The sequence below is a fragment of the Ipomoea nil genome, unplaced genomic scaffold (assembly GCF_001879475.1).
Source record: "Ipomoea nil cultivar Tokyo-kokei standard unplaced genomic scaffold, Asagao_1.1 scaffold3069, whole genome shotgun sequence".
NCBI classification, from domain to species: Eukaryota; Viridiplantae; Streptophyta; class Magnoliopsida; order Solanales; family Convolvulaceae; genus Ipomoea; species Ipomoea nil.
Genome location: NW_017619497.1, coordinates 4,506,018 through 4,530,836, shown reverse-complemented (window position 1 = coordinate 4,530,836; position 24,819 = coordinate 4,506,018). Strand labels below are relative to the sequence as shown.

At 32.7% G+C, this 24,819-nt stretch overlaps 3 protein-coding genes and 1 non-coding gene across 4 annotated transcripts; 1 reads left to right on the top strand and 3 right to left on the bottom strand.

Moving 5' to 3' along the window:
- Positions 1-4,756: 4,756 nt before the first annotated feature.
- On the bottom strand, positions 4,757-6,671 carry LOC109164777 (growth-regulating factor 8). Its single transcript, XM_019313325.1, has 4 exons — positions 6,452-6,671; positions 6,167-6,316; positions 5,782-6,046; positions 4,757-5,533 (listed from the first exon to the last, which is right to left on the bottom strand). Exons 1-4 carry the CDS (start codon positions 6,669-6,671, stop codon positions 4,981-4,983), a joined length of 1,188 nt encoding a protein of 395 aa, XP_019168870.1. The 3' UTR covers positions 4,757-4,980.
- Positions 6,672-12,419: 5,748 nt separating this feature from the next.
- LOC109164649 (endoglucanase 1-like) lies at positions 12,420-14,894 on the bottom strand. Its single transcript, XM_019313174.1, has 7 exons — positions 14,647-14,894; positions 14,351-14,560; positions 14,023-14,223; positions 13,840-13,932; positions 13,598-13,759; positions 13,386-13,497; positions 12,420-13,062 (listed from the first exon to the last, which is right to left on the bottom strand). The coding sequence occupies exons 1-7, from the start codon at positions 14,851-14,853 to the stop codon at positions 12,575-12,577; spliced, it is 1,473 nt and encodes a 490-aa protein (XP_019168719.1). The 5' UTR covers positions 14,854-14,894; the 3' UTR covers positions 12,420-12,574.
- Positions 14,895-21,803: 6,909 nt separating this feature from the next.
- On the top strand, positions 21,804-21,876 carry TRNAA-AGC. Its single transcript has one exon. It is a non-coding gene; the product is annotated as a tRNA-Ala (tRNA).
- Positions 21,877-22,041: 165 nt separating this feature from the next.
- On the bottom strand, positions 22,042-24,405 carry LOC109164653. The gene is made up of 2 exons (XM_019313178.1): positions 24,235-24,405; positions 22,042-22,398 (listed from the first exon to the last, which is right to left on the bottom strand). The coding sequence occupies exons 1-2, from the start codon at positions 24,397-24,399 to the stop codon at positions 22,303-22,305; spliced, it is 261 nt and encodes an 86-aa protein (XP_019168723.1). The 5' UTR covers positions 24,400-24,405; the 3' UTR covers positions 22,042-22,302.
- Positions 24,406-24,819: the final 414 nt, after the last annotated feature.

Below are 24,819 nucleotides of genomic sequence, written 5' to 3'. Positions count from 1 at the left end.
AAAAAAAATCATTTAAGTCTTTTTACAAATTGTCAACTAATTTTTTTTTTTTTTGTCAGCCAGTTTGTACCATACTCAGACTAATCGCATTCGCACCAGACCGGCTCAATTAAGATGCAAAATACTAACCAAATTGATTTTTCCAAACGAGAGGGAGTTCAAACTCCTGACTTCAAAGATGAGAGTGCGCATGCACGACCACTCATACCAACTAAACTGGTTCAACCAATCTTAATTTGACAATAATACTAGAATACTTTTCAGGATGGAACTTGGGATTCCTAAAGTTTTTCGTACTAAGATATATAGAGGAAATACACAATAATGAAGTTGTTGGATGTGTTTCTTCTAGAGGCTAGTCATTCATCTGGAAACACTTTCACACGGCCTTCACATAGATTAATGCTAAAAGAGCAGCTGAAATGTCTAAATCTCACCCGTATGTTTTCTTCGTCCCAAAAGGTTAGAAGACCCAACTCCATGGAACCCGTACTTTGAGAGGTTACTTTTACATTATCATTGGTACGACTCGATCTTTGGTCATTCTTCTCTAACTTCACATTTATGACCAACTGAATTAACTACTCATGCGACCAACTTGTATGTTTTCTTATTAGAATCGTCAATTATTAATGAATTCTGATAATTGGTTATAATTGGTCCTCAATTTTTACATGAAGATCATGTTCTCATTTGAACTCATATATATATATATATATATATATATATATATATATATATATATATATATATATATATTGCACATAATTTAACCTCGTCTAAAAGCATAGATTTTTTAGATGTTATTTGTAAAAAGAAAATGCTTCCATCCTTACAGTTACATACCACTCCCAATTATAAAAAGAAAATTATTTATTTTCATTGATTATTGGTGAATTGACCGGTCCAATTATGAGTAAATTTCTATTTTAAATGCTACTGACTTTATTACATTGTATATATGTTCACAATTATGTGTAAATATAGAACCATGTATCCAACAAAAAGATAACACATTAGGGAGGGGTGATTGTTTGATCTAATAATTCATGGTGGTTAGTTATTTAAATAGCTCACAAGAAAGGCAAATTATACCATGGACAAGAGTCTACTTGAACTATGATCCAAAATAATATTCAGATTATGCGTACGTAGTTAACATATTATGTACTTTCAGTTAGTAAATTATACACTTATTAATAAATTGAAAGTACATAATATGTTAAGTGCAAAAATATAATTTATTAACGGCAAACACATAATATGTTAATTGCGTTCAAACATATAATATGTTAACTGTAAGTACATAATCTGAATATTATTTTAGACCCAGTATTTACAATGTAAGATAAACCATAATCCATGGTATAACAATTGCACGAGAAATTCCCCCGTCCATTCCAACCATAGTCACAACTCAATGCAGACAAGAATTAATTAACATGGGTTTTAGTGTTTTACTACGCTAAAGGAGTTTTACAAGATTATTTTTTAAAAAAGGGGGGGTTTAACCGACAGATCCTTGGGAGAAGAAAAATTAAGGTACATAATCATCATCACAATTCCGACACTTAATTAGGTACAGTGAGGATTGATGATTCCCAAAGAGCACACCAGCCTTGATGTGGTCGTTTTAACGTTAAAGACATCGATTGAGTGACCACATTGCTTCTCTATCCGTTGAAACCAATTCCAATTCCTTTTCTTTTTCTATGCCTTTAATCATGGCAGTGGTGGAGAATTAAATTAGCCCCCATTAACTCATCTGTTTACACCTTCAATTTCCCATCTCGTCTAATTAAACATTATATTGATTTGATGTTTTACCCTTTAATCTCTCTATTATTATCATGTATCCCACTGATGCCAACACTTCACCTCTGATCTACTCTTCTCTTTCCCGATAACTAACTATGATTTGACACTTCAATTCATTTCACTCTATCTTTAGTACTCTGCTCTGCTCTTTCTTTAGCTTCATGCTAGCTTTCCTTAAACATATTATTTTCCTTCTTTAATTTCTGGTCTTAGGTTGCTATTTTTTTTAATAAATATCACGACAGTATATAGCAATTCTGTCAATTTTTATTTATAACTTATATCGTTAGGTTACAAGATTTTAGCGTATTTGAACAACTATGGGCCTTAATTAGAGTTTGAACATTTTACCTAAGATAGTAAAATTCCTACCCTTCAAAACAGAGTTCTTCTTATGTTTTTATTTTTATTTTTATTATTTTTTTTTTTGGAGTTAATGAACCCATCATAATGACACACGACACAAATAGATACAAGGAAACAGAACCACCCATTCTTAAAAGTTGATCTCTTCAACAAATGAGTTAACATTATTTACTTGTATCTTAAAATTGGCATTTAGAGTGATCATTTTGTGATAAAAATATATGTGATGTCTATTTCTAATTTGAGTCGGGTCAAAATTGATTCGATTTTTCTAAGCAAGATTGAGAAATTGATATATTCTACCCTAAAGAGGAGCAATGTAGGCTATTACATAAATGTAAAACACCAAATACAAGCAACTTCAGAAAACACCAAATCGACCGATTGATCAAGAATGTATTTTCAACTCGGATCCTAACTCACGATGTATTCTACGAAGAATCCAAAAACAAAATTAAACTCAATCATACAATGAATTGAAGAATAAAACTGACATCATAACTTGTTGAAGATGACCCACCCACCCCACTACTGGACAAGTTCCAAGCAAATTATATCAAAGAACAAACATAAACACATATGTCAATCATAATCATATCCTAGAACGACGACATAGCAGCTCTCAAAAATACTCCGTAAGCATTGACGTCGAAAACTCGATCTCCTAAGTTTTCTCAGAAAAATATAATCTTGTTTTCAATCATAAAATTTCAGACTTATGCTTTTAGATTACAAATTTTGTAGTACGTAAAATTGACTATAATAAATTTTCTGGCGAAAATTGTAATTTTAATTCTTTATTTCTTTTTATTTTCTTTCAAATATTTAATAATTAAACTGGAAATAAGAAGAAGAGGATTTATATTGCAATTTATCCTTATCCAAACTGTTCCCAGTCCAGGACGTAAGTCACGTAACCTTACGCATGACTTCTTTATCCGGTCCTATTGGATAATCTTAGTGCATATTATCTATTCAATAGTCCCATATATAAATATGAATACAAAATAAATTCATTTGAATAATATTACATGCATCAAGCGATAAGCCGATAAACTGTTTTTTTTTTGTCCGACCATGAGGTGTCTTGAGCAGGTCGGATCAATTAAGGAACTCCCGACATCTCTTAAGGGATTAAAGTACACGGTCACTCACACCAACTAAGTTGGTTAAAATGTACTTCATTTATTAATGCAGAATGTATCATACTCATCGTCTCCTATCTCTTATTTGGATTTTCTCTTTATAAGTTCAAAAGTTACTTAACTTAGCTATAAGTTCCAGAAATCATTTTCCAGAAGTCATTTTCCTGCTTTCCAAACGGACCCTTAACTTACTTTTAAGAATACCGTTACATTAATATTCAAACAGTGAATGTGCTTACCCTGTTTGTTACATGGTTAATTACTTCTTAATTCTTGCTGAACTAACCACCCAATATCTTGATTATATGAACCAATGTGGGCTTAGTTTGAATGAAGATATTGAGCCCGACTGTAATTAAGTTATAATGTGTAGCCTTCAAAGGTCTGAACTGGCCATGTTCAACCCATATGGCAAATTTTCAATGTTAGGACTATGGTCCATAGTCCACACAACTATGTGGACAATATATGGAGTATATTATTTCTATGTATATGATACATTATTTTTATGTATAAGTGTACATTATTTCTATGCATATGGTACATACCATATTATTTTTATTAGGAATGATGATAGTCGGGGATTGGTCAGGAAGGGCTACATTCATCACCCTAATTACTTTATATTTTCTCCATCTACTCCTATCCCAACTTGCAAGGAGTGGACTTTTCAAAACACCCCTACCCTACCAGCCTACTAGGTGCAGGTGCTCGATCACTACGGGTACCCACCACTTATTATCTTATTAAAAAAATTTAAAATAATATTTAAATTACTTACACAAAATAAATAATAAAATTTACTAGTTATATTAAAACATAAAATAATAAAAATATATATTTAAATATAATAACTAAATTATTAATTTTTTTTAAAAAATAAACTTTCTAATTTAGAACTAAAAATAGTAAAAAGTTAGTAAAAGTTCTAGAAAATTTTATAATAATTTCAAACTAGTACTTACTTTACTCTGTATATATTAATTAATAACGGGTCGGGTGGAGTTCTAAGCGGATTATGTAAATAAAATTTGAATCCAACTTGTCCATAACCTACCACCCACTATCATTCCCAAAAAACCTGTTCCATGTGGAGTGAATATATACGAGGCGAATTGAATATATTGAACCTCAATACACATATTCTTTTTTACTATACTGTTGTTTAAATTTTAGTATATTATACGTTTGTTTTGATTATATTGTAACACTAAAAATGTACTTATAGTATACTAAAAATAAACATGTATTAAATTCTATTTTACAAGGTCAACCCCGGTTGCAAGATATAGTTATGATTTTTTTTATTGATTGATTTATGAGAAGTCCGATTTAGTATTGAATGTTGAGTTAAATATATACTTCAAAATTTATACTTCTAATCATTTTTTTTCCAATTTCAGAAAAATGTCACAGGTAACAATGTGAGGAGAAAGGTATGTAGGTAGCAATAAACAAATGAAAGCATTATGGGACAGTGAACAACATAGTCAAACAGAAGAGCAAAACAGGTAATAACATCTGCAGAATTTTATGCTTCACAAGATCATAGCCTAAGAATTTAAACCTGCAACAACATCCAACACAGATGATTATAGCAATGAACAAGTGAAGTCACCCTATGAGATTATTAAGACCACAACTTCCATCCTCAGATGAGGCTGCAGCTACTGGTACCACTGCTGTTGCTATACCCGTGAGGCGATGGCAAATTCGAGGCGGTGCCAAGACACAACGCTTCGCCCAAAGGTCCACCGGGCATTATTGAGGACGAGCTCTGAGATTCTGGGTTCAACATTCCGACGCTCAGCCCTTGGTGGTGGTTATCTTCGCCCCCTCCGGGCACTGAAAGCCTAAAAGAACAAAACGGCAACTTCCTATCCGAACTCTTGCAGCTTAAACTGTTATGATCAGTATTGTCTAGTCCATCAATGAAGTGCTGTGTTGGGTGGACTATCCCGGCATTTGCTTGTAGAAACGCCATGTTGTGGCTAAGAAACGCGCTATTCACCTGATGACTCCTCGCTTCATGGCCTTCGAGAAATAGATTCGGGTTCACGAATCCTTGCTCGTTACTACTAAGCTCGGGCCTATACAGCGATGATGTATTCATGTTTATGGCATTGCCAATGGTGTATCCCAACGTTGATGGTGGCGGTGACAAGACGAATTGCTGCTTTTGTCTGGCAAACCATTCATTGCTCCTTCAGTGACCACACACATACACACATAAGTCCAGTCACATCTATTTGCAAAAGAACAAAACACTGGACACACAACATAAACAATCAAGGATACCAACAAAAGCAGACTATGCCAAGTGCCTTGTGGTCTGATGGCATTACTGTTATCTTCCGTTTAAGGAAAATTTCAAGTTCGAATCTTATCCCAATCAAACAGACACAGTATGGAACAGAAAACTAGAGCTTAGGATTTAGGAATCAAAAGAAACCTGTTCTGATCACAAGAGGCAGTTGCCGGGAACTGAAAACTGGGCACAGTGACAGGGTAATTGTTGTTGTGATTAGGAGAGTTTTTGTGAGACTGAATTTCCACAGGCTTTCTTGAACGGGGTCTGTTTTTGTGAGCGTGGCGCTCGCAGTATTTCTGGTCAGGCAAAACATCCCTAGAACACCTCCATTTCTTCCCATCTGTTCTCCTACACCGCCACGGCTCCGGATCCGACCCGGCCGGAAACTTCAAATCCAACCCAGATTCTTCACACAAAAAGATAAAAACAAGTGTGACCCAAAAGGCCCTTTGCGTTTTTGTTTGTTTTCCCTTTTTTACCAAGAATTCAAGAAAGTGAAGAAAAAGGGGAAATTGAGGAATATTACTGTTGGATTGGGTTTTGGGTAAAGGAATGAGAAGCTGAGGAGGAACAGGAACCGAAGCCATCATGTATTTGTATATTAAACTCTGCCTCTCAAATTCTTGCCTCTGGGAAGCTGTAAAAACTACAGCTTTCTCAGACCCCATGCTCCCCCCTGCAACTCACCATAATTTTCAATCAAATTATATTATAAACGAGCCCTAAAGAACCCATCCCAAAAGCAAAAAAAAATATTTTTTAAAAAAAAATCAGTATATAGAAGTAAAGAGAAAGTTGGGTTTGTGTGTACCGGTAAGAGGAGCAGCAGAGTTAAAGAAAATGGGCCCACCGGCAGGAGCAGCAGAAGTTCCATTTCCGCCGTCACCGAAGCAAGAACCCTCAGTTTCAGAAGGAGAGAACTGAAACTGACGATTAAGCCTAGTAGTCTTCTTAGTACAACGATACGAGGAGGAATCATCGTCGTGTTCGCCTAGCCCCGCCAATTTCCCACTCCTTTCTCTGCTCCCCATTCTCGCAATCCACTCTGCGATTCCTTAAATACTCGAATCAAATTCAGAGAGCGAGGCAAAGCTTCATCAAAAACCGTTCTTTTTTTATTCTGCGAGGTTGTACAGACATATATTTATATAATAACATATTTATATATATATTCAAAGACGGTTGTTGAGATTTGGTTTTAGATTGTTGCGGTGCCGCCATTTCGCAGCTGGAAGCTTTGGGTTATGTGCTAGTACGTTGCGAGAGTAATGCTCCATTGCTTCCCAAAATTCGCCCCGTTACGGATTACGCCCTAACGGAACACAACCCAGTAGGTGAATACCTGTTTTGACTTCGGTCCCCTCAATTCATGATATTCTACTTCATGTACTTTTAAATTTAATTCTTTTAAAATTACTCTTTAATATGGTCGATGCGGTCACGTTGATGTGTTATTTTCTTTATATAGTTCCTGTAAAAGTGTTAAGATCAAAAATTTAAGTGTATGAGTAAAAAATGAGAATAGAGAATGAAAATTCATATAATATTTTTCTTATATTACACGGAGTATTTAATACTCAATTTAGTTATTTATTATAATGATTTCTCTCAATGTAGTTTTAAAAGTCTTCTTATATTTAATTGGGTCATATACTTTGATGGTTCTATAACTTCTATAGAGTATTTAACTGAGTTCTCGATGGTTAGAATCAAGAACAAAATCGAGAAAAATAATTATAATCGATAACTAAATTGAGTGTTAACCCCTATAGTTACATATTAAATTAGGTAAAATCAATATAATTGATGAGTGCGATAACTAAATTGGGTATCAATAAATGAAAAATTATCAAATTATCTTAACAGAAAACTCAATTAGATAAAACCATCAAAGTTTAAGACCCCAATTAAGTTTTTAAAAATAATGTTTAAACTAACTATTTAAAAAAAAAAAATCAATATAGTTGAGAACTAAATTAGGTATTAACTAATTAATACCAATTACCAATTTGCTATTTTGTTATTCTCAAGTGACGTTGCTTATGTCTTGTATGTTGTAGTGCTACTTAGGGTAAGTATGTTGTGACTTGTGAGACTGTCTCTCAGATTCTTTTTTCGTGAGACGGGTCAGATTTAGATAGAAATTTAATATTTATGATGAAAAATGTAATAATAATATATAAGAGATATATTGATTGTTACTTATGAGGAAAAATGTGATACTTTAATTTTTTTTTTAAAAATGTAATACTTTTCAATCAAAATGTAATATTTAGAAGTTGAAAAAGTTACTTATGAGAAAAAAAAAATATAATACTAATCAATAATAAATTAATTGATTATTACTTATGATGAAAAATGTAACATTTATGAGGAAAAATGTAATACTAATTATAGACAAATTGATTGTTACGCAAAAGAGAAAGTGTAATACGTATTAGGAAAAATGTGTTACTTTTGAAAAAATATATAATATTTATGAGTTAAAAAGTTATTTATAAGGAAAATGTTAATACTTAAGAAAATTTCGATCCGTCTCACGGATAAAGATTCATAAGACGGTCTCATAGAAGACTTTGCCTTAATCCAATAGTATGATAGCAAAAATAAATAAAGCAACATAATAATCAGAATAAAATATGATAGCAAGATAAAACACATCAATATTGATTTAGTTTAAATGAAACTTGTCAGTAGCCTTACTTCTAGTGAGACTCAATCCTTAATCATTTTTTTCAACTTTCACATCTATGACCAGTTAAGCTGCCCATACAGACATGCATGTATAATGCAATGTAGACATATAAGTAGCGAGTTTTAGGGGTGTTTAGCTTATGAGATGTGAAATTACTCTAATGATGCGCCGAAGTTATATAACATTGGAAATTACTATGTGAAATCTCAAGTTCTACTTCCAAATTTGAATTTCACTTTTAAATTCTTGATGTAAACATTTTTATTGGAACTCACACAATGAAAATAATCTATACTTATCTGTCACATGAAAGAGTAAAACTGTAAAAGTGAATGAGTAAAATTTGGAAGTATATGTAGTAGAACTCTATAACATTACATAGGTAATATGAGTATATATGTTAATGTTATATAACTTTGTTTGATTCAAGTTATAAGATTGCATCGATAATCTTATATTACTACCACATAGGACTTTGATGTAATGTTAGAGATAATGTGATCACTCCATCTTCTTAGGTATTCTTATATTACTTTTCAATATTCTATTTTTGTCCTTATCAACTAACCATTATACAACAATTATATATGTGTGTATAATTTTTATTGAGTTAATTCCATTTTCGGTACTAAATTTATAGGTGACAATTCACTTTTAGTCCTTTTTTTTTTTTCAAAATACCCCCCTGTAGTCCTAGTATTATTGTGGCATGATTATTTTTTGTCATCTATTAACGAAACTGTTTAAATTCTGTAAAATACAAGAGCATTTTTGTCTTCAATTATGAACTTTAAAAAAAATATATAAATAAAAATATAACCAGTAAACTAACTTTGTATAAAAAAGATCAAGATGTTATTGTATTTAACGACTAAAATTCGACTACTACCTATAAATCTAGAACCAAAAATGAAATTAACTCAATATTTATTTATTTATTTATTTACTTATTTGTAAGGGAATTTAAGTAAATTACAGAATATAACCTAAAATATAACCGAAACTAAACTTGTTATATCATCACGATCCCAACTAATGACACAAGTTACTATTACATTACTGTACCATGATCTCATATTACCTCTCGGGAGTTATCTCATCACTTAGGCTAATCTTATATTCTTGAACTAAACAATCCCTAAGAAATGTGATTACTTTTTAAAAACATAATGTGAGACTACGATAATATAATTTTACCATGTGTTCTCACTTAAGATTATGAGAATGATATGTGCAGCATAAATGACAAAATTTGCATATTTTAAAGTAACATTACAATATCCAATAAAAGGTAATTAACAAATCATATTAATTTTATTTTACCTATTTTTTTACATGACAATAATGCTATGTTAGTTATAAGTGAACGCATAATTTGAACTAAACAATGTTATATAAGATAATTTTTTTTTTTTTTGATTTATGAGAATTTTTTAATATTTAATTTAACTATCAATAGAAAATAAAGTCAACAAAATATATTCATTTTGATCAAAGAAAAATGACTCATTTTGATGAAAAAATATTTTTGAAATTTTTAATCAGAATACATGTTTTCAAATCTATATCTCACACTCAATTATTCTCTTTAAGCGATGTCATATTGACGGTTGACTTGCCATATGTTTAGTTATTATTTAGATCGGATTGACTTAAGTTAAAATATGGGTCAGGTTGGTCCGAGACTAACAATAAAAATGTGGGTTTGGCCAGGTCAACAATCCATAAAATTAAAAATTAAATTTTTTTGATTTATCATGATTTACATCCTCACAAATGCTCTGTCGGGTGTTGGGAATTTAATCTGTAGAGAGAAAAATTATTATTTTTTAATTAATTTATTTATAAATTATTACATTCATCAATGCACAGTTAAAATATGGGTCTTTAATTCATAGTTTTTACATTGTATCATTGTATAACTACGTATGAGTGCCTAATAATAAAATTCTTAGCCTGATCCAACCCACAACACAATATTTTTTTTTAAAGTAAATTTTTTTCTTTAATTTTTTTTTTTACATTGTCAAAAAAAAAAACTATGCTTATTAATTTATGTATTTCTTATTATAAATTATAAGTTAAAAATTATTTATTTACATCTTTTTATTATAGTTATTGTTAATCTATATAACTATTATAAATTTTAATTTATAGTTTTATTTTAATATAAATAATAATATAATTATTAGCATCATTAAAATATTTAATCTTTGATAGGAAATAAATTATAATAACTTTTTGTTATTTTTTAGAAGATGAAGCAAGCATTAAAAAATAATTTTATTATTATTATTATTATTTTTTGTTAAACAGGAAATGTCATTTTTTTTTAACTTTTAGCCAAATTAAATTTAAAGAGTCAACCAGGACTATGTGGTCTAATAGTATCCGGGTTGGACTTCCATTTGGAAGATTGTGATTTCGAGCCTCAGTGGAGGCGTTTCAGTAGGTTGAGAAAGTATATGAACAGATACTACATTGTAATAGAGCTAGTAGCATTCAAAAAAAAATTTAAAGAGTCATTTTCATAAATTAATTTCTAAAAATATGTTACAAGTTTTTAAACGGTTCCTGATTGTTATGTAATTAGTGCATTTTTGAATACTGATTTTGGTTTAATTGAGGTTAAAATTGCACTATCTTACTATTTTACCTTATTTTTGTGAATCATGAAATGTTGGGTGAGAACCTAAAAAAAAGGGAAGAAATATTTGGTGATTTATGGAGATTTTAAAATGGTCTTTGAGGAGATGGAAGACTTGGAATCGGAATTGAACATGTTGTATCGCGTTGACATATGAAAGAAGTTGATTAAAGCAGATGAATAAAACATAATGGTTCATCTTGTACCACATGGTCACGCCAGAACAAAAAATTTAAGTTTCAACCATTACACTTGTTTAAAATCTCTCATTCTTCAATACACGAACCAAAATTCTTATTGAAAGAGACAAAACAAAAAATGAAAGATCACATGAATCAAGTCAAAAAAAAAAAAAAAAAAAAAAGTTACTAGAGGTAATATTGTAGGTTGGTCCACTTTTATGTGTTCAATGCTCAATTTTAGGATCGATCGGGACTTAAGCTGTAAAAGTACATGGCATTGCACACGTAGTGAAAGATTCTACTTCTTTCACAAGTATAAGCTTTAATTACGTTATAATTATTATTTTTTTTTCAAATTATACTGATAAACTTATCCTGCTCGTTTACCTAACTATTTATAAATTATTATCTTTTTTCATTTAAAAGAAAATATTATCTTATTTATTTATACTAATAAGTAAAATTACGGAGTAATAATTTGCTATTTTAGAAATTTATTCTGTATTTATCTGTCGATTTGTGCACCGAGTTTCGAGGAATAGTGAATGATTGCATTGCGTTGCAAAGAGTAATCTGGTAAGAACCGTAACGGACTTGTAGTGGTCCGTTTCCTACCTGGCGCCGTTTACTATTTTCAACAAAGAAACGTGATATTAAGGCCCACCAGCTTTTATCTTTGGGATGAGGTGGGGACCACCAACTGTGGTCCCTACCCTCGCGGGCCGCACCTCTTGTCTTGTCTACTAGTTGCTACCACCGCTTTCTACCCAGTAAAAATATATATCCGCACGAGCTTAGCTCAATAGTTCAGTGAACAGTATTTGATAGAAGATATTAGATTCAAACATCAACAATGATAATATAAGGATTATGTTAAAAGTAAACAGATTTCTTGTACTAATATTTGGTTATATACGATCTAATACGTGCTCAAGAGTCAAGACCACTAATTTGAAATAGTAATAGAAGTGTCCTATGACATATTTAAGTTTTGTTTATTTAAATTTTTTGTCAACTTTTTATTTTCGTTTTCTACTTTTTAATCATTGTCTATATTAGTTACCAAGACTATGTGGTCTAATGGTACCCGGGTTGGACTTCCATATGAGTTCAAGCCTATTGGTTCTTTGTGTTTATACTACAATGTAATAGAGCCAATATCATTCAAAAAAAAAAGTTTATCTTTTTTTTTTTTTAAGCATTTACAAATTTATATTATTCTGGTTCAAGATTTTTGGCAGAAGTATATATGACATGCATGTTGCAAAATGCTAAACTTTTCGATCTTCTGAGGAATTTTGAATTGCTTAGAATTCCATACAGATGCAATCCTTCTTAGAGGATGATCATACCAATCCATTATGGATAAACTAAAGATCTAAGAGAAAAGAAGAAGAGCACATTGTTCAATTAAGATCTCGCGGAAAAGAAAGCCAGAGCTCCAACAAGGGGAGCATTGATGTAGGTTGCCGGCTCCGATTGCTGATAGTTATTCCGGTCATCGGCGAAGTTATCCCGATTATCAGGGCCGCCGACGATGGCTCCGACGAGAACGTTAGGATTGGGCGAGCCGGAGTAGAAGTACTGGAAACCATCGCTGCAGCCGATGCGGCCGGGATGCTGCTTCACCGCCGGCACAGAAGAGCCCCGGTGGTGAATGTGTTGCGGATACTTCTGCCCAAACCCGACCATGTACGACATTCTTGCCGGGTTGTCGCCGAGGATGTAGTCCACTTGTTTCTTCGCCACCGCGATGAGTTTGTCCGCCGTGAAAGACGACGACCCGCACGACACTGCTCCGCCGTGCGAGTTTAGGTATTTTGCGTAGGTTAGTAGGAGGAAAGACGAGGATGTAACGTATTGGAGATTGCTTTCGCTTTCTTTGTACAAAAGTCCCCCTGCAATTAAACATCATCCGTACACCATAGGCAATGTCAGAAAAATTCACAATCACTACTACCCGAGAATACTAAGTTGGCTGACTGACTCAAATCAAAAAAGCCACTAGCCTTATAACCCTAATCAACAAAGGATCATAATAAGATGAACCAGCTAACTTCTAACTAGCTATCTGGTGCAAAATAAGAAGGTCAATAAGCATCTGTCTTATGACTCTAGTTGGCAATCAATAAGTCACACATCCGCTGAGAATCGAACTTTAACATTGTAAACAGTCAGACCATAGAATTCTAGCTAGGATTATTGAGGTAGAGATGCAGACCTGGGGTATATTGGGCTTGTAAACTAGGCGATCCAGGAATGAGAGAGCAAATGTAGTTGTCTGAGTGCGACTTATACAGCTGAAATTCTTGGATATTCTTGTCCAGGAAGCCCTGTTTTGAGACATTATTGTTACTCCAACTAACAAAAATGCAGCTCAAGAGTCAAGAATTGAATTCAAACATGGAAAGCCAAATTCAAAGTGATAGAAACCTTGGACAGGAGAATCTTGGTTGCAGGACGCTTGTCGTCCCAGCTAAAGGAATAATCATCGTCTGTTGCGCCCAACGTTTGGCCATTTGATTGAATGTAATCCAGATACGAGGTAATCCCTGAAGCTCTATACAGCCAAGATGCTCCCCACAAAAGCTCATCCTGAACATAATCAAAACCAATCAATATATTAGCCAAAATTAAGACAGAATTTATAGGTAGCCACTGCACATTTGTCTTACATGGTATCCTGAGTATGAGCAGTAGAATGGACAGACCACAGAACTAAGCGAGTCGCTGTAAGAACCCCTATATTTGTCAGCAAAGTTGAACACCTGCAAGATGCACATATATATATAGTTCATAATTCGCTATTCTGATAGCAAGCAAATTTGGTTAATTAAGCTAATATATATGCTTCTCACATTCATTGCAGTGCGGAGTAATTGAGTGGAATAAGAGGGGTCAGAATCTTTGAAGACGATGGAAGCGGCGGCCAAAGCCGCAGCCGTCTCAGCTGCAACATCGGACCCTGGATTTTGCGGCGAAACTTTGTACACATTTCGCGGTGTGTCCATGTCTTCTGGTCTCTCCCAGCACCTATGATCCTGGTTCGGCTCCCCAACCTGTTCCAGGTAAAAACACACGTTAAAACCATGATTCTTGGATGCATCAATCAATTATATATTATCTTGCCCACAATCTGCCACCCAAAAACTAACTGAGCTACCCAGTCTTATCTGAATTGCTCACTTGGACATATAGAGTGTTAGGGGTGGCCGTTGCTGCTTTCAACAGATAATCTGTGCCCCATCGGATAGCGGCTTTGGCGTTGTTGAGCTGATTGTGCATTGAATCTCCAAACTCAATAACACTCCATGATAAGAGCGTGGTTGTGAAAGCCATTGGCAGCCCAAACTTAACGTTGTCCCCAGCATCATAGTATCCTCCAACCAGGTCAACCTAAACACACAAAACAAAACACATTTAGAATATATAGTTTGCTAATAAGTTTTAGTCTTGATCTAATTAGGTATATAGGGTTTTACATGGGAAGTTGAGCCATCAGACAGGCCAGAGTTTCCCCTCCAAGCGAGACGTTGATTGGCCGGCAATTTCCCCGACCTCTGGCCCTCGTAGAAGATGATGGACTTCTCGAGGGCAACCGAGTAGTCTCGGGAAGTGAACGCAGAACAAGAAAAGATGAAGGAGAGGAGAAAGGTTATGCACAAAACATGCATGTAAACTACACCCATTCTCTCTTTCTTTCTTTCTAACTTTCCTAATAGAGAGAATGTGTTAGGTTGTTTGAGACTTGGAGGGAAGGCTTCACCCCCATTTGGGTTAAATAGATGGCGGTTGAGAAGTTCGTTGGTGGTTTGACCAAGCTTTTTCTGTGAATGGGACCCAACACAAATTCTCAACAAAAAAACGTAGAAAAAGAGTGTCACATCGGTCACGGGATTAGCTGCGTTAAATGGGACATCTTTTGATGTTTTTAGGAAGAGAAATTCAGAAAAGAAGCAAAATGGGGAAGAAAGTAGTCAGTGCATACAGACCAGAATCAGAACCCGGACCTCGATACATGTTAATGTCGTGTCAAAAGTATTCACGACTTCGTAAAACTTAAACGACAAAACTAACATTAATTATCACTTTGTAATTATAACAAACAAATCATCTCAATAATGTTTATAGACAAAAGACAATATTACTTTCCCCAAATTTGTTATACAAAATCTTGTAACATTGAATACGATTAAAGTAGGTGTCACTTTTCGTGGTACTGAATTAATTGAATAAAATAATATAAAATCGTATAAAATTTTGTACAAATTGTATTATTCCCTCATAATTGCTGATTTAATTAATTTAAATTGTATGACAATATTATACCATTAAAACTTGAATTTTTAGATATATGACCACGATTCAGCTTGAATAATGTACTAATAAATTAGAATTAGACTAGAGATACCTAAGATTCTTAAACATTAAAAATCATTAGTGTTAGTTATAGTTTAATTTAGACCGTGTAGTTAGAGTTCCAAACTTTAAAAAAGTAAAATAAGTTATGCATTATTATGTTTTACTATATATATAGAGAAGAAAGTTATACTTTAATTTGTAATTTTTTTTTTCCATCCAAAAGGTTTCTATTGTACTATGAGTTAAAAATATTGTGCCTTGATATTTTGTGAATAAAATAGACCTTAGCTTACACTTATAACTTTATATAACACACGCTCAAAGTCATTTCTTTTAATATATTTGGCATTTCTTTAACCATTCCTCATGAGAAATTATTAGACTTATTTCAAATTACTTTTTTTTTTATATATAATTTCATAAAAATACAATTCATATAATTTTAAGTTACAATTTTTTTTTTATAAAGCTCTAGAATTTGTGCATCGTGCTTGCTAGTAATTTTACATAGACAAATTAGAATTGTGAAACCGAGTTTTATAAGTTATTTTATATGTTAACAATTAACAGTAAACAACTAAATTTATCACATATTTTCTGAAATAATTAATACTATTAGTTGGTCAAAATAATTAATATAATTCATTATCTAGTATGACTAAGATTCTCAAACTCAGCACTCAATCAAAGAAATAAGGCAAGAATGTTGCAAGGAAAATAAATGTAATATAAAATATGGAGACAATAATACTCCTATTTATATATTATTATTACATCAACCTTAGTTTAATTAATATAAACTTCTCAAATATAGGAAGTTGTCTTACACTTACACAAAGTTATCCAATCTTTTTCTTTTTCTCAAGAAAATCATGCAAGTGTCCTTTATGTCTTTAATTGCCTCCTCCTGAACCGAGTTACGTTGTCTTTCTCTTAGGCTCGCGTTGTCTTTCCATTAGGCCAATCCGCTAGCCCACACCTTTTGCATGTCACCTATATCAACCTCAGTCTACAATCTTGACTCGAGAAATCATGTTTTGACTTAACACTATCAATTATCAAGTAATACGTACAATTTGTTATTAACTATATATTCGTTATTGTTAATTGTCAAACCTGCCCATAATATATATTTGTTTAAAATTTGGAGTCAATTGTGTTTTGAAAAATCATTATACGAAATAGTAATTGGTTTGAATTAGTGAGTGGAATTGCGATTTATGAAGGGCGTAATTTATGGTGGATTGGGAGTAAAAAAAAGTCCAAAAGGATTAGCCATTTGCACATTTTGTCAGAAGAAATGTGGAAGGTTGTTTTGGCGTATGTGTTGGTATGCTTAGAAAATAATTTGTTGGAGTCTATACCTATCGGCTCACGGATTGCCCAATCACTTCAACCAAGTAATTTAGCTCTGATTCCTCAATCTATGCACGCCTAAAAAGTGAAGATAACATAGATTTAGCAGCCATATATATTATAATAAGCACAATTGTTTTTCTTTTGTCAATATAAATTTTGATCAATATTGTTTAACAGTATTTTACATTAAACTGATATTAAATATATAGAAAATACAATTTATTTAGTAATTACAAGATTTTAAATTTGATTTTCTATGAAAATTGTTTATGAATCTTCTTAATACGAACCGGTCAATTAGATAATCTAAACTGGTTACATTCTTATGTCAACTGGGTCTTTAATGTTTTAGCTACTAGAGGGATGGTCCAAGAAGTATATTAGTCCTGAAAAATCACCTCTTGAGTTCATTGTTATTTATTTATTTATTGGTTTCCCTATAAGAGCATAATATAATGCTCTCATTTGTTTTTTTTTTTTTGTTTTTTTTGTTTTTTTTTGTTTTTTTATTTTTTATTTTATAAAAAGTGTGCATTAAAAATTAATACTTCGTAATTTATAATTATTATCTTCTCAATCAATTAATTAATATACGACACAAAACATTAAAAGAATATATCCAAGCCGGTCCCATCAAGTCTAGTAGAGTACACAACATACTTTAGTCCAACCACAATTGATGAGAGACAAAATTCACTTTTAATCAATGTGTAATTGTGTTTGTGTGTGTATATATATATATATATATATATATATATATATATATATATAATCACTTTTAGACTATTAAATATAATCAAAACACGTTTGGTTTTTATTTAAAAATTAAAGGACATACAATGTATTTGCATTAGGATCTTAAAAGACTGTTTTTAATTTAATTTATCGGTCTAACACAATTCTTCTTTAGGAACTTTTGATCTTTAAATTAAGAGCGATTCTATTAAATCGGTGTTATGTTTGAAGTAGATAATAGTAAATGTTATAACATGTGATAGAGCAGGATGTATGCAATGAATATCACATGGAAAGGTCACGCAAATTGTTAATAACAAGATTGTACGTTAGCGGCGCAATCCATGAAAATTCCATACCTAATATAATATACAATTCACGGGAAAATAACTGCACAAACTTTGACTCCAACTAAACCAAAAATACTTTTCTTGACTTAACCTCCAAAAATTTACCGGATAAAATGGATATTGTTACACATATACCAAAATCTATATATTTTTTGGTTTGAATCCATTATATTAACTCATGCTAAAGTATCGTAATCTAACACGTAATTTATTTATTTATTTTTGTAATATATATATATATATATATATATATATATATATATATATATATATATATATATATATATATAGGCGAGTTCAGGTGTCTTACGGTGCGGCCACACCAATAGTTCACCAAATATGCACCATCAACGTTAGGAAATACACCACACAAAACAGAGTAAACAGAGTCCTGCATCACCAAACACACACCATTAGGTGTGAGTAAAAACACCATACACTGTTCGGAAATACACCATTGGGGGTGGTGAGTTATATGGTGTGTTTTTTTTGAGTCTGTGGTGTATTTTGTGATGTTTTATTAAATTTCATTGGGGTGTGTTTTTATTACACTGTTGGTGCATATTGTTAACACTGTTGGTGTATTCTGGAATTTGACCGCACCGTCGCACCGTAAGACCCCGCCGCATATGAGCGCTCTTCTATATATATATATATATATATATATATATATATATATATATATATATATATATATATATATATATATATATATATATATATATATATATAGTGCCATGTTTGGTAACTTAGTTAGCTTATCAGCCAATTTTGACTTATTTGACAATTATTAGTTTTTTTGACTTAGTTAAGTCTTTGATTAATTAGCTCTTTGCAACATCTTATAGATCCAAAATGCTAAAATTCAAAAAGTTGTTCAAAGAAGTTTTTTTGATCAGCTTTTTGAGAAAGTCATGTTGGAAAAAATAGATTAAAATGACATAAAATGGCATGTTAAGTGGCTATTTTGTGGTACAATTATCAGTGGGGTCCACTTCCGATTTGAGTCGGGTCAAAATGGATTCGGGATCTTCGTAGTAAGACGAAGATATTGATATATTGTATGCTCAAAACGGATAATGGGTGAATGAGATATTGATTCTCAAATTAGACGCATTGAGTTCGAAAAATGAAGGGAAAAAGTGAAGCTTTTGTCCCACATTGATTTGGGAAGAGGATTTGCCCCACTATTTATACAAGAGCTCTTTTGAGGTTTTTTGAATTGTATAGTATAGATGCTCTCTCTCACACGGGAGGGGGGGGGGGGGGGGGTGTGGTGGTGCAAATCAAATCCCAAACTGAGAGCGAAAAAGGCTTGGTTCAAGCCTAATCTCGATGGTTTGTGCATTGCTAGGCCGTACCGGCTTCCTAATGCCAAGATTAAGAGCTATTTAATACTCAAGCCCTATATAAGAAGGGGTAGTGCAAGAGCTTTTTACAGAACAACAAGTTCACATACTTACCCGTTTTCTAGCTTCAAAAACTCTCTGCTTCTACTCTTTCTTAGCCGAATTGTGTTCAAAACGTTGCTCTAGTTCGCCGAATTCCTTGTTTGGGTGCTCAAACATTGAATCGTAGCAAGTTTTATCTTGGGAAGCCTAGACTACAACGCTCCTAACACTTGTGGGATGTAGCTCCTAACACTTGTGGGAGGTAGCAAATAAGGTTTTAAGGAAATAGTGATCGCTTGACTCTTGCTAAAAATCCTACACCAAACACGAGCCTATCTCATCATCCTTTCCTTCCTTTTTTCTACAGAAAATAATAATCCTTATTTTTGTGGGATTATTATTCGGTTTTACCAACGAGATATCCAATAAGTCATTTTGTATGTAATCAGCTAAGAGTTAGTTTACTAAACATCTTTCTACAATCAGCTAATGCTATCAATTAAGTTTGTCAAACCCACTAACCCAAATATCTAATAGCTATTTCTGTTGAGTGCAGGAGAGATAATTCAAACTAGGAAGATAATGTGTACGTGACAGATTAAATCGAGGTGCTGACAGAAATTGAACTTGTGATCTTCTAATACGAGAATCATATTTCACTCACTTGCCCATCCATTTCGAGGCTGGATCAAATTTAAACATTGTTGCTCCACTCATATTCCATAAGTACGTGAATTTAAACAAAATATCATGCACTCTACTCATGTTCCTGTTATATGTACTAAATGGTTCTATTAGTTTGTAGGAGAACCAATTAACTAATGGTTAACTAATGAAGGAATAAGTGTTAAATAGGCCACTGAATGGTGTCAAAGTGCAATTAGGTCATCGAACTCAAAAACAATGCAATTGGGTCCTTGAACCACACAAAATTATGCAATTAGTTCCAAAATGACCTGTTTACTTGAAATGCAGGTTACCAATTTTAAAAATAATATTTTAAAATATTTTAAAATAAAATAATTAATTAAAATTATATAATTAAAAAAAAAAAAGTGGGGAGTGCTGGAGACGAATCGTCTCCGGCAGTCTTCGACTCCATGGTAGGAGACCATCCCTCATCTCCGGCCATGGAGATAAAGAGACCTTCGTCTCCATGGCTTGGGAGACGAAGACTGCCCCCGGCACTTTTTTTTTTGTTTTTTGTTTTGTTTTTTTTTATATTTTAATTAATTATTTTATTTAAAATTTATTTTTAAAATTGGTAACCGCCACGTCAATAGGTCATTTTAGACTTAATTGTGTGATTTTGTGTAGTTTAGCGACCTAATTGCATTGTTTTTGAGTTCGATGACCGCATTATTTTTGAGTTCGATAGCCTAATTGCACTTTGATGTGCAATTCGGGGGTCTATTTGACCCTTATTCCACTGATGAATATGAAAAGTGATTATCCACGTCTTACCCAGCAAACACCAATACATGATATAAGATTTAGAGAAAAAGATATAGTAAATAATATTTTCTCAATCTAAAACTTTAAAAATATTAATAATAAAAAGAACATGGAAATCATTTGCAAGTAGGTATACGTTTGATGAATTCAGACAGATTAGTGCGGCTTGATTTCTGGGAATTTTGAAGACTTATTATAGTTTATATGTTGGGCAGAAATTGTGTCTTTCTGACAAGCCAACAATAATAACTTTAATTCGAAGGATGTGTTCTTTGGGTGACGAGGATAATTTGTACTCCTTAGTTATTATTTAAGTGTGTGCGTTCAATAAATTTTGTTATTGTGTGTAATAGCATGATTGAGTGAAAGAGATTCATATATCTTTAATCAAATGTCAAGAGTTTGATCGTTAGCTATGGGTATGAAGTAGTCTTAAATTACTAAATCAATTGTCTCACCTATTAGAAGTGCCTAGAATTCAGCGTGGGAGTTAGTCACGTGTCCGACGGTGAAACTGAAAACCTTGAGTACAAAAAGAAAAAAATATATAATAACAATGAAGATATAAATCACACAAAAACATCTTGTGTCACGAGTTCAATAGAAATTGTATTGACAATAATCAAATTCATGACATAATATAAGAATCATATTCTACCTGTTAGTGTTAGCTTAACTTTAATTTCTTGTGTGGAAAAGTTAACGTTGTAATGTCTAAATAATTGTTGCATATTTAGACATTAGCTGAATGGGAGTAGGATAGGTTACGTTAGTCAATATATAATAAATATATGCATGCCTTAATTATCTTCTTCGTCTTCTTTTATATATATTTTTAAAAATAAAAACATGTTAACATTTTTTTGAGAAAGATCAAAGTCAATCAAATTAGGCAAACCTGCAGTTGCAACGTCAACCGGAAGGTTATCGTTGAATTTCGAAATCAATAAAGCGATATATAAATAAACAATGCAGGAGAAGTCAAAAGGGGATGTAGCTCAGATGGTAGAGCGCTCGCTTAGCATGCGAGAGGTACGGGGATCGATATCCCGCATCTCCAATTTTGCTATGTGAAATCTGTTTTGTTTTCCTAAGATAAGAGGGGTTCACATTTCATAATGTACACAAGGCGTTGTATCTATCGATTCTAAATGTTGACAGTTCACATTTAATCTCACATGTCAGTATTATAAACTCTTCACTCTGCAGGGCAATATCATTGCAATGCCTAAAAATTTAAAATTCAATACTTCATCATGTTGGTAAGATTCATATGTTCCTAAGATTGAGATACTGTGTAAGTACTTCCAAACGATGGGTGAATTTATTAACAAGCCCAGAGCAAAGCTCAGAACAATTGCAATTCCTCTAGAGCAGCAACCGTAAGGATGATGAACTACGATTTCATTTATGAATACTCTTTGGATCCCATAAATGCGGGAAAATAAAGATCAAGAAAATTTAGAAATGGAATGCATGGGGCAGTCTACTCAGCAGCTTCCACTTGTTTTGTTGCCTCCACTGCTTTCACCTTTTCTAATGCTGAAATACGTCCATTTAGAGATTCGTAGACACCATTCATCTGAGGAGAGCAAAAACAGAAACGATCATATGTGGTTGAGACTTGTATAAAACCATAAGAATATATATTGTTATTGCTTTTTGCATAGATTGATAGAGGAGATTAGACCAATCAAACTGAACAACTGCAATGCCACTGGCCATCAATTAATGTCCACTGGATTGAGTAATCAAAATACTAGTGTTAACTCATTTTGGTTGAGAATTTTACTGACAGATACTACGTATAAAATGCATTGTTCATGAACGATTAATGCTGAGGAAGAGAATATATGTCTGAGTATCAATTTCATCATATCATTCACACCTTGGAGATTGGCAAAAAAGTCAACTTTAGGGCAAAAAATTGTGCCAATTACTCAATGGATCTTCACCACAAAAGAGCTAATGGACTCAAATTATAAGCATGGTAATGAACTCAAATTATGGTCACAAACATATTTACAAATTAAGATGCCAATTGGGAAACAAATAAGTTATTGTAAACTTAGACATCGAATGGAAGTGATTGTAGCACTGGTAAAAAGGTTATTTCGGTAACGAAATTTGGCTGTTGGAACTAGGTTTGACATTTCTGCAGGTGCTAGAATATAATAATAATGACAGCAATCATTTGATGGCCACTTAATCGGCTGTAGAATGGTAACTGATACCACAGTTATGAAGGAGCTAGGAGAGCTCATGATTGAGGGAGATGATTCTTTTGTATTCTTCATTTTCAAATTTCAATAAGAAGCAGTGAAGCACAAAATTGACTAATTTTACGTCAGCATCTATCTGAAAAAATTGAAATTTCCTTCTACTTCTGACAAATTAGGAAAAAGTTGGCAATATTGATTGACAAAGAGAGTGAAAACGGGACTAAAGGGTTTATGCACAACTATGTCTAGTTTTGAACTCCAAACACCAAATATATAAATAATGATGTCAATTGAGCTAGCCCACTCGGGCCATCGGGCTTATTGGATCAGAATAATCAGGCTGATTCTTTATTGGGCTAATTTTTTTTTTTTTTTTTTATCTAACCCTAAAACCTCGGACAATTAGACTTTTCAGGACCTTAACTAAAATATTGGGAAATTAACATCCTAAACTTTCAATTTTAACAAACAAGCACATTTACATTAATAAATATAATCTTAAAACATCATTTAATCAAATCCATATCTCCATTTTCAAACCCCAACTCAAAAATATAATGCAACAGACAATTCAAAATCCAAATCTCCACATTCAAGTTTAGAAATGTAAAAAAAGCTCAAACAATGTCATCCCACTCAGTTTCGGGCCATCCCGCTCAATCCATCAGGCTAATCAAGCTGATCTTTTATTGTGCTAAAAATTTTCCCATCCTTGCCCACTAACTTTCCAGTATTTTCTAGCCAACCCATTGATTTCGGGTTAGATTGAAATCCCTACATATAAATCTAAATCTTGATTCATGACCTAGAATGACAAGTAGATGAAACATTAATCCTTAGATCATTTTGCTATAGCATACCTCCTAAAGTTGGAGCTAGTTCAAAGCACTATAGTGCTTGAACTCCCAACATACTATCTTTCTGCAATCAAAATCCAAATGAAGCTTGAACTTCCACCGACATAGCAACATAAAACTTAAATAAACAGCTAGTCCTAACAATTTATTAGTTACATTTGCTCGAATCCTCAGTCCTGCAATGCATAAAGCATCTCCTCACATTCAATTTTTTATCCTATTAAGTTAACGAATACGCAGAAGATCAACACTGTTCGCTTTCGAGTATCAAAATAGGGCTAATTTTGAAGAAAATCAAATGATAAATTCTCAGTAATTAGAGAGAGATAGAAATAGGACCTGCGTTGAGAGAGCATGATGGGCGGTCTTGTAATCATTGTGGAGAACGTAAAGTCCGATTGCCGACGCCACCGCTGCTCCGGTGAAGAAAGACGCGAATCTCACCCTCAGCACGAACCCCATTCTTTCTGCTTCCTCTCTCTCTCTCTCTATTGTTTTACCCATAAATCCATAATAATCTGTTCACGAAAAGCGGCCCAGTTTGGTTAGTGTTAGTTTTGGGCCAACGGAACATATAAACCCATATATGGATGGGCTTTATAGAGTGGCCCGTATAAAATGTGAGTTGTGAATATTTATTTATTTAAGTTCGAGCTTGATAAATTTAAAATGAAATTCTTTTTTTTGATGGTTTTAAGTTTTAACAGACCAATACCATCATCAAATATGGTAATTTGAAAAAAGAAAATTGGTAATGAGCGGGTAGCAAATTTTTAAGGGTGTGTTTAAAAATCTGTCGAGTTTATGGTGTTTGGCTAGTCAGGAAAAAGAGAAGTCAAAGGAAAATAGTTAATTTTTTTTTGAAAAAATGACTTATCATTTTTTTTGGGAAGTCATTTTTCATTCTCTCATCTAGCCATTTCG